The following is a 10,832-nucleotide window of genomic DNA, read 5'->3' on the forward strand; positions in this document are numbered from 1 at the left end:
AGTGGTTTCCCCTCTCCACTCAGGGAGGGAGACGTGTGAGGATTATAAACTTGCAGAATTGACCTAGCTGGAGTCCTGAGATTAGCCTTAGAGGTATCTGCATCATCCTAAAGGAATCCAAGTGGAAGCGGAGTCTTGCAGGACTCTGCATGGGCCGACCTTTATACAAGGTCAGTTCCTTATCGGATTGGGAAATCAATGTCAAGTATCCTCATCATGCAGCCTTAATAATAATAGTACTAAGGGCCAACATTTGCACCCCATATGCTAAGCACTTTATAGGGTGTTAATCCTCTCAATAACCCTCTGAAGACTTTCCTGGTGGTGCAGTGGTTAAGAATCCGCCTGCCAATGCAGGGGACACGGGTTCGAGCCCTGGTCCGGGAAGATCCCGCATGCCGCGGAGCAACTAAGCCCGTGCGCCACAACTACTGAGCCTGCGCTCTAGAGCCCGTGAGCCACAACTACTGAGCCCACGTGCCACAACTACTGAAGCCCGCACGCCTACAGCCCATGCTCCGCAACAAGAGAAGCCGCAGCTCTCCACGACTAGAGAAAGCCCGCGTGCAGCAACGAAGACCCAACACAGCCAAAAGTAAATAAATAAATAAATAACTCTCTGAAGCAGGTTCTACAGCATTATCCCCATTTGACTGATGAAGAAACTGAAGCTTAGAGAGATTAACTTATCCAAGGCTGTACATGGAGGAGCAGGGATTCAAACCTGTCTGACTCCAGAACTTCTGCCATAGCACTTCATGGGGTGTGTCAAATAGATTTCGATGTTTTCTGAGTTTTTGATGCCTATAATAGGAGTATTAAGGAAACAAGCAAATTTAATTCATAAAGCTTACGACGCTTTATAAACAAACTCACGTATAGCCCTAGAAATCACCTAGTACAGGGGTCAGCAAACTGTTTCCACAAAGACCCTATAAATATTTAGGCCATGTGGGCCATACGGTGTGTCCTAACTACTACCTCTGACACTGTGTGTAAACAGCCACAGGCAACACCTAAACAAACAGGCATGTCTGTGTTCCAATAAAACGTTATTTACAAGAACAGGCAGGAGGGAGGCTACAATGTCCTTGCAGCACAGTCCGCCACTCCCTGACCTAGTGGAAAGGGCCATGAATGTAGAGTTAGAGCACTTGGCTTCTAACCTTCATTCCATGCCTAAGCGAGCTGGGTGGCCTTTGGCCGGTCACTGCCTGTGTCTAGGCTGTGTACTTCTGCATTAGTTTCTCCCCTATAGGCTGCAAAAATAAGGTGAAACTATATTCGGACACACTAAAACAGATTCTCCATCAAACCCATAAATAATAAACTGTGGCAGCAATACCTTAAGGTAAAGCAGAAGGGAAGAGAGAACTAGCACGTTAAGGGTACTTCTATGTGCCAGGTGCTTTGTAAAACAGACTCTTAACTTCATCCTGTTCGCCAACCTTATGGGGTAGTTATCATTATTCCTGTTTTATAAATGAAAAGCATCAGACAAGTTAAATAACGAGCCCCAGGTCACACAGCAAATGAGACGAGAAGCCTAGATCAGAATCCAAGCCAGGGGTAGCTATTCTCGAACAACAAGCACTCGGGCGATGATTTTGCACAGATGATGACATCTGAGTGCTTCCAGCAGAGGGTCCTGGAGCCAGGCCTCATTCCCCTCTCTTCCGGACTCTCCCACTCTGTCATCTGTGTTGCCCGCCTCCTCTCAAAAAAGATCCTACCCCATTTGGTCTGAAAAAACGATGTGAGACTCTGAGGTTTGTTGCCTTTAGCTCTGGGTGGAAGGACTGTGATTCATGCATGGAAAATAGACCAGGAAGCCCAGAACTCTGGCGCAAAGCAGCCTAAAGAAGCAGGGCGAGAGAAAAGGAGGACAGAGGACACCCTCAGAGAACCCCTGACTGGTCCTGCTGACCGCACCAGAGTCGTGGCTCCAGGGGTTCTGCGTCTGAGAACTTAGCTTAGGGTAAGAGTCTGTGTGACAAAACACAGCCTATGGAAGTACTCAATCGTGCCTGACTTGTCTGCCTCCTTAACTAGTGCATTGCAGGTTACAGTCATCAGTTTAAAACTTAAGTACTTTGGAAATGGGGCTGGGAAAGGAGAAAGTGAAACCAAGAAATGGGAAACACATTTCCCAAATGTGGGAGGATACATATGTCAAGGAAGAAAATTGAAAAAAACAAATGAAAACAAAGAACCCAAACTGCTTAGCTGTGCGTTCAAGACCTATCCAAATCTGCTGGAACACACACAGCACTGCCTTCCAGCCTCAACCACAGAGCCCTTGCACAGCCTGCACTTCAGCCTCCACCAAGCTTCACCCATGCCCGGGCATGTTCCCCCGCTGCTCCCTCTGCCTGAAGGAATGAAGCCGTGATCTGCTCTCCATGGCTGCCTGCTAAAACTCTACCCCTCAAAGTCCAGATCACATGTCACCTTCTAGATCACAAACGTCAAAGCTGAGAACTTCAGAAACAGATCATCACGGTCAATTCCTTCAGGTTACGTAAGAGGAAACCAAGGCCCGAAGGGGTTAAGTCACACAGCTGGGCAGTAAAGACTTGGTCTGGAAACCAAGTTAGCCGATCTGACTTGGGGGCGGAGGGGCAGGGAGGCACGCCTCACCAGCACCTTCAGGGTGAGTGACGACCCCAGGAAAGCCCTCTCCTCCTCCTCCTCCTAGAAGCCCCAGGCCTGCTTACAAGCTCTCCGAACTCGCCCCTCCATTCCAGGTGAGAGTGGTTTTGTGTGTCCATATTCCTGATCGCCTGCTCCAGAGGGATCAAAACCATGTCTTTCCCATCGTGTTATCCCAGTACCTAGCTAGCACTGCACAGAGTGGGCCTTCAGGGGACTGTAACAGTCATTCGACAAAACAAAAACACCAGAAAACAACCTCCCTCCCCACCTCCGGTCCTGTCTTCCTCCAGTCAATCGGCCTCCATGCACTGCCAGAGGGACCCACCTACAGCACGGATCTCACCACACCTCTGCTCAGCTGAAACCCTTAAATGCACACCATGCACATCATGATATCCACGATTCCGCATGAAAAACTTAGAAGAGCCCTTCCTGCCCTTGAGCCTCATTTCCTGCCACCCAGAGCACCACAAGCACCTCTTCACCTCCGAACCCTATGCCTGCTGTTCCCTCTCCCCGGGATGCACTTCAAGGGTTCCCTTTGTCCCCAGCTCTCTTCTACATGGCTAACCCCTACTCATCCCGCAAGATCCAGAATGTCTAAGAAATGGCCTCCTTGAGGAAACCATCCCTGATTACCCATTCCCTCCCCCCACTCCAGGTGAGATGCCCTCCTCCGTGCTGCCAAAGCACCTTGGCATCCCTCCTCTGTAGTTCTCAGCACAGAGAATTGCACCTATTTGTTTACACACCTGCCCCCACCTCCCACTAGACCATCACTTAGGGCAGGAGCACCTGGCATGAAACCCGATACATTAACTTAGACTGAATAACCTTCTCCTTCACTAGTTACAGTCAGACCCAACAAATATACATAGTGCATCATTTCACTAAAATATTTTAAAATACAGGTCCACAGATCTCAGCAAAAAAAGCCCTTACTACACACCCAGTCTTTCAATAAAGAGCTCAAGATGCATAATGGCATTATGAACTGCCAGGAAGTCAACACGTCAAGAGTCCCTTTAGAGAGGTGTGGTGACCTAGCCAGTGTGGCCGACTGGCCAGAGTGGCTCTGGGTATGTGACTGACTCCCACTAAGCACAGGGATGGAAGAGGAAAGTTCTGACACGGTGACCGAGGGGAGGTTTGACAAAGGGAAGCTCTCCCCAGGAAGCCTCTCAGCACCCAGGCAAGTCCCCGGGCACTCCTCTCCTGGGAAGTGAGCACACAGTAACTTCAGGAGACCTGCCTGAGCTGTCAACAGACAGCCAGACGGAAACCACTAGCCTCACAGAATTCACGGTATCCAGTTCACACGGTACATAATTAGTAACAGCACCCGTGCGCAGGGAGCTAAGATAGGAAGGAAAGCAAACAGCTAACCCAAGGAAGAACTGATTCCTGTCTAAGAAGCACGCCTGCACCACTGGACTTGACGGGGAGGTAGGAGGTGTGGGGCAAAGGGGACGTGAGCAGATAATGAGGGCAAGTTTCACTGAGAAAGTAGCATTCCCAGAACAGATGGGCTTTCAAATGATTCAAAATTGAACATTTCAGAAAAATTGCCTGTTTGTTAACCTGAGCTGGCATCCAGGCTGACGACGGTAAGCTGATGCTATTTTTTTCCTCTCGCTCACCTGCAGGACCAATTTACAAACATCCTTTCCTAACCTTGCCCAGATTCATCCACTCATAAGCAAATGGCCGTGCTCCCTCAGTAAGGAAAGTCACAGTGAGCCAAGCAGGTGAGTCGATTCTGCATGAGGTCCTTCCCCACCCTCCACACCCACCGGAAGGCTGAATCCTACCCAGTTGTCTTCTTAGGTAACAGCACCACCAGCCAGCCAAGAATCATCTCTTACCGGCTCCTCCCTTCCCCCCATTCCACTGCCCCTCCAACTGGGGAACAGGCCACCAGGCCAATTCCTCCTCCAAGTTCTCCCTGAGAAGTCCCTCCTCTCTCCAACCCCATGACCTCTGCTCCACTCCAGTCCTCATCACCTCCCATTCTGAACTGTCGCAGCAGCCTCTTGCCCTTCCTGTCACCACCTCCAGTCTGGCTGCACCAACTTCACCAGACTTAGCTTCCTAAAATAAATAATTGTATCACTCTTGCCTAGTTAAAAAGCCCTCTGGGTCCCCATTTTTTAGGAGATCGCAGCCCTCAAAGGCACTCCTCCCCATATGCTGAGCACCCTGCTGACCCCAGGGTGTGCTCTCATCCCCCCCATCTCAACTTCCACCCACGCCTTTGCCTTATCGCACTTGCTCCACCTAGCACACCCTTCAAGATCCAGTTCAGGGAGCCGGATCCTTCCAGCTCCATTCTTCTTCCTCAAAATTGCTTTGCCTATTCGGGCTCTTTTGTGTTTCCATACGAATTTTAAAAGTTTTTGTTCTAGTTCTGTGAAACATGCCATTGGTAATTTGATAGGGATTGCATTGAATCTGTAGATGGCCTTGGGTAGTATGGTCATTTTAATAATATTGATTCTTCCAATCCAAGAACACAGTATGCATTTCCATCTGTTTGTGTAATCTTGGATTTCTTTCATCAGCGTCTTATAGTTTTCAGAGCACAGGTCTTTTGCCTTCTCAGGTAGGTTTATTCCTATGTATTTTATTCTTTTTGATGCGATGGTAAATGGGATTGTTTCCTTTATATACATACTACTATATATAAAATAGATGACCAACAAGGGCCTCCTGTATAGCACAGGGAGCTATACTCAATATCTTGCAATAAGCTAAAATGGAAAAGAATCTAAAAAAATATATATATACATATATATACACATACATCTGAATCACTTTGCTATACACCTGAAACTAACACAACATTGTAAATCAACTATATTTCAATTAAGAAAAATTTTCTAAAGACCCAGTTCAAATACCACCTCTTCTTTAAAGTCTTTGCCAGCCGCTAAACGAGGGCAACCAACCATTCCTGTTTGCACCTGTTGTCCTGGAGTAATTACTGAAAGCAGCACACTGACTTCCCCAGGGCCCTGCTGTGGATGATAAATTATATGGCCCTCCTACCTAAAATCTACCCTGACCCAAAGACAGCGCTCGTTACTTGTGTAACTGTGTCTTTTGCTAGAGCGTGTGTTCCTCAAGAGTAATCAGGCCATCTTATCTCAGTATGGACTTCCAGCACCTGAAGACTGCCCGCACCTGGGGAGGTGCTCAATCAACACTGATGGAATGAAAGAATGAATCTGATCCGAAGAAAACTGTAGCAATCAGTTTTATCTAAACTTCATCTAAAATGCCAGTGGGGAAATTTTCTAAATCAGAATTAGATCGAAAAAATCCTGGGCCAAAAATTCAGGCCATGAAAGCATCTGTCACAGAAACATTTCTTTCCCTAATCCAGTGTTTCTCAACTTTTTTTCAATATTGTCCCCCTGCCCCAAGAGCCTTTTTAGACATTTTTTTCTTAACCACATCCCCCATGAAATGTTAATAGCACAGAGATATATCTGTACTTTATACATAAAAGAGCAAGTATAAAGTTTATTCTTCTTATATAATAATGGGTTCAGAATGGCAATAAAAATGTTAAGTCACGTTTTAAAATTTAAAGCTATTAACATTAAACTTTGTATTTGCTGAGTAACTTTTAATGTAATTTTAATGTAAAAATGTGATGTATCAAATTATATATAAAAATTGCCAATTTCTACATAATAATAACAATGTAACCAAATTTTTCAAAGACTTTCAAAACTGCTATTTTTCCAGAAAAGGTAAAACAATTGAAAAAAAAATCTTCTTAAAAGTTATTTTTCATGAACTTAATTCTTGTTTTATATGAGAAAATAATTTTTAACGTATCCAGCTGCTACATATTCATTCAGATATCATCAATAGTTTATCTTTTCAATACTTGGCATAGTTATTAGTGGGTTGAATAATTCTAATAGGATTAAAGAATAAAATATAAAGTACTTTTATTTAATTTTCAAATCCCAAGTCACACACAAAGCAGTGTGGGTCAAACATAAGCACTTAACATCCAAAGGCAGCCCTAATGGATGAGGAAGTCACCAACAGAGATATGACTTCAGGATCAAGCTATTGATGGACAGAAAGTTCTCCAGTCATAGACATCTATTTGCCATAGGTTTGTAGTAGTGACCCTGCATACATTCTGTATATCTTCCATGAACTCAATGTCAATGTTGCTTGTGTAATACCCAAGAAAAACCAATGAGAGAAATTTAAATGTTAAGAAGTAAGATTTTGCCCACCAAGCTTTGAAGGGCCACAAACCACTGGAACATCTGAGAAGTTTCTGCCTCCCTCCAGAACCAATTTTTGCTGCCCCTGAGGTTGCAAGCCCTAACCTCTGTGTTCCCACGTTTATCCTCCTAGCACCTAGAGAAAAAAACAAAAAAAACAAAAAATACCAGTTTACCTAAGAAAACACCCCATCCCACAGCTATCATAAGGGCCCCTCGACTACCATCATCTCCTTGGGTACTTTGAAAGAAAAGGGATTCCCATACTATTAGCCTTTCTCCCAAACAAAGGAGCCCCCCACCTCTAAAAGTGTAGACTTTTAGAGCCGGAAGAACACTCAGGGCTCATGGAGCCCCTCCATCTTCAGATGAGGAAACTTAAAAGAGCCCTAAGAGGTTGAGAGACTGGCTCAATCAAGGTCACTATACTGTTATAGACAGAGACCTTGTCAGCCTGGGTCACTGTTGTATCTCCAAGCTAGGACCAGGCTTGGCACATAACACAGTCAGATGTTTGCACACTTAATGAATGAATGGCTATTGGGCAAATTAGTGACAGAGCTGAGAGCCCAGTTCACCTAATTCCTAACCTACTACTTTTCCAACTACACCAATTTGTCCCTTTTTACTTCCCTAGAATATCAAATAGTGGCCTCAAAGACTATCAAATTTATATTAAGTGTCTGAAAAGCTTCCCAGCTCTTTTAGTTTCACACATCCAGGAAGTTGAAGAGCAGGGTCTTGTGCACTTGTGGTAGAGTGCTTCAGCCCACTGAAAGTGAGGGACTTTCCACAAATAAGTCAAGGGTACCCGGCTGACAATGCATCACTTCTTACTTGCTTACCCTGCCTTGATCTCTTTTCTAGAGTTCTTGTTCACGTGCCATATCTCCTTACCCAGACTGAGAACGGTAGAGAGCCAAAACTGCCTTCCGTTTCTAAGTTTAAGCACAAAGCAAATGTTCAATAAATGTTTGCAAAATTTTTTCCAATGGAAATGGTGCACCATGAGGGACAAAAGTGGATTTGGCATGAACAAAGAAATTCTGTTTGTACTTCGCTCATTTCCTAGGACCAGTAGAGTACCTAACATGTAACGGGAGCCTAACAGTTACTGAATTTTAAAAAACAAATGAAAGATATGGCAAAAACTGAGAAGTTATTAAGCATAGTCTTCATTCATTCAATAAATTCACATTGAATTTATTCATTCAATAAATATGTATTACCAAGTATCTGTGTGCCAGACTCTCTGCTGCTCTGAAACCTAATTTCCCCCACAGAGCTAGAGCCCTCCTCTCTAGCAAACGCATGGCATTAGGTTCACCTTGCAGGCTGTGGGCACAGCTACGGTAGCCATGTCTCAATATGCCCAAGACAGTCCCAGTTTACACCTATTGTCCAAGCGTTCTCTCCCAACAATGCCCTGGTCTAGACAATTATATCACCCTAAGTGTAGCAAATCTTTTTCAACAAGAAGCCCAGAGATTCAAAAATTTCACTCCAAATTTACTAGCTACTCCCAGTCCCTTTTTTTTTTTGGCTGTGCCATGCAGCATGTGGGATCTTAGTTCCCCAACCAGGGATTGAACCCATGCCCCCTGCAGTGGAAGGGCAGAGTTCTAACCACTGGACTCCCAGGGAATTCCCTACTCCCAGTCTTGTTTCCTTATTTCTAATACAGGCATAACACATTAAACTAAATGGTTATAAATAGAAAAGTGGCTGGGGACAAGGCTGGGACATCAGATTGAGACTACACTGTAGAGAGCCTTGCATGCCAAGAACACGGATACATATTTTAATATACAGCAGGGAGCGATAAAAACCTTTAAGGGAGTAAAAGTGAATGTATAGTCAAAGCACCATTAAAGTGTTATGACATTGATTACAGAAAAGATCTAAGACAGGAGGAATGAAAAAAGCTGGCTCCAGGTCATACCAAAAAGACAGCCTAAAGCTGTTAATAAAGAAAGGTTGTCACAGATGAAAACAGCAACAAATATGCTATTTCATCATTTGCCTTTAAGTGTAATTTAAAAGTTTCAACAACAGATGCAGCTATGCAAGCTCTAGTTCATTGATCTGTGGTCCTGATACCCTCCTTGGAAGGCACAGGCTGTAAGGAAGCTTCTGGACAGTCCGGCTTGCCCTCCTGTCGGCCAGTCGTGTAAAGGAGCTGGAGTTCGGTGTTTGTTTTATTTGAAGGGCTACATTTCAAACATAGTATTCGTTGTCAAAAGAGTTTCCCGACACTGAAAGAGATGGGCAGGAAGCTTAACCCGCCAACTCCAGATCTTCCACTATTGCATCATTTGAAACTAAGCCTCCTCAGGCAGCGACTTGTAAAATTCAAGTCAGGTAAAATGGCAGCAGCAGCCGCTGTGGGTGCTGCTGCTGCGGCAGCCGCCGCTGGCCTCAACTTCAAGCGCCGGAGAGCGCGTCTCTCCGGAGCTGCCAACCGCTCAAAGGAGCAGTCGATAAATCAACAGGTCCTGCTCGCCCGCCCGAGGGTGCTCAGACCCGGGCGCGCCAGCCACAGGAGGAAGTGGCTAATTATTTAAAGACAGTCGAGACCACTGGAGGCCGGAGTCGGTTCTCCAAGCGCCTTCCCTCCGTCCACCACCCACACTGGGAACCTGCTGGGAAAAGGCCCGGGCCCCGTACACGGAGGGGAAAGCACCAATTCCTGGGCTGCTGCCCCAGGTCCCTAGCCCTCCAGCCCCTGGGCAGCCCTGCACTGCCCGCGGGTGCAGACACCCCGAGGGCTCCGTTTTCCTCCGGCTGTCCCCCTCCTCTCATCGATTGCAAGCCTTTCTGTTCTGCCACCGGAAACTTCCATAGAAGGTGAGATTCCCAGGTCAAGAGATGATTCTACAAACTCTAAAGGGCCAATGTCGGGACTTCAGAGTCACACCTCATAATGCCTAGGCGTCCCTGGTGAGGCTCAGTACTGCTCTGTACTGCGGGTCCTGCGCTCCCGCGCGTTCGCACCCATCCACCCGCTGGCCGGACGTCGTGTCCTCCGATCCGCAAGAGCCCACGGTGCCGGCGCCCGCAACTTCAGCAGCGCCTCCGCTCCGAGAGCCGCAGACACCCTCCTCGCTCCAGCGAGGACAGACCTCCCAAAGCCTGGTGTCCCCAGCCGCAACCCCTGACCCTTCCTCCGGGCGGGAGGCTGCAGGTCTCAGACAGGGAACCAAGGGGGCGGGACCTTGGCCGTCCCTGCCGGACTCGCTCAACCCTGCCGAGCTCGCTCATTCCTCCCGGGCTCCAGGGGCAGTGCCCACACTCCCCACCGGCCAGTACCTCGTCCGCTTCCAACTCTGCTCCGTTGCCTACGAGCGCCATGTTCCTCCTCCGGCTGCCGCCGCCCAGAAACCAAACAGGGAGCTCAGAGCCAACTCAGTTTCTCGGCTCCGGGCTCAGCCCAGCGCCAGCAAGGGAGGAAGAGGATGGCCCCGCGCTCCCGCCGGGTCCCGGGCGGGGCCAGCGCGCAGCTGAGCGTGTGCTTTCCCCGCCCCCGGCGCCCGCACACCAGACGAGCATCCATTTCCCGAGCTGGCGCTGGGTGGCGAGCCTCTACACAAGCTCCGCCCCCTGCAGGCCTCGCCCCGCCCTGTACGCGGCTCTGACTAGAGCAGCCAATCAGATTCCCCAACGCTTTTCCGCCTCCAGACGGCATCCACTTAGGATCCACATGGGCGGGGTCATTCCGTGGGCGGGGTCACCTCGTGGGCGGAGTCACTGGCGAACTTCGCTGGTCTGGCCCACTCTCTGGGAAGGCACCTGAGAGTACCAGCTTCAGTACTCTGTGAGGAGGTTAGTCCTCGCCTGGAGCCAAGAGAGCGCTGGGTTAACGAGGCCAACCAAGGTCAAAGCCACCTATCACTGATGCCCCTTTGAACCGTCCACCTTGTCCCT

The 10,832-nt window shown here is 47.7% G+C and overlaps 1 protein-coding gene across 3 annotated transcripts in view; it reads right to left on the reverse strand.

Moving 5' to 3' along the window:
- Window positions 1–10,453, reverse strand: part of TTC39B (tetratricopeptide repeat domain 39B) — a 134,669-nt gene extending 124,216 nt beyond the window's left edge. For 2 of the 3 annotated variants that reach the window (XM_061199069.1, XM_061199067.1), the window contains exon 1: window positions 10,218–10,453. In XM_061199069.1, the coding sequence (XP_061055052.1) occupies window positions 10,218–10,259 (42 nt within the window). In that variant the 5' untranslated portion in view covers window positions 10,260–10,453. The remainder of the gene's footprint in view (window positions 1–10,217) is intronic. The other variant, XM_061199068.1, reaches the window with a different exon arrangement.
- Between the last annotated feature and the right edge of the window lie 379 nt (window positions 10,454–10,832).

The sequence above is a fragment of the Eubalaena glacialis genome, chromosome 9 (assembly GCF_028564815.1).
Source record: "Eubalaena glacialis isolate mEubGla1 chromosome 9, mEubGla1.1.hap2.+ XY, whole genome shotgun sequence".
In the NCBI taxonomy this organism is placed as follows: Eukaryota; Metazoa; Chordata; class Mammalia; order Artiodactyla; family Balaenidae; genus Eubalaena; species Eubalaena glacialis.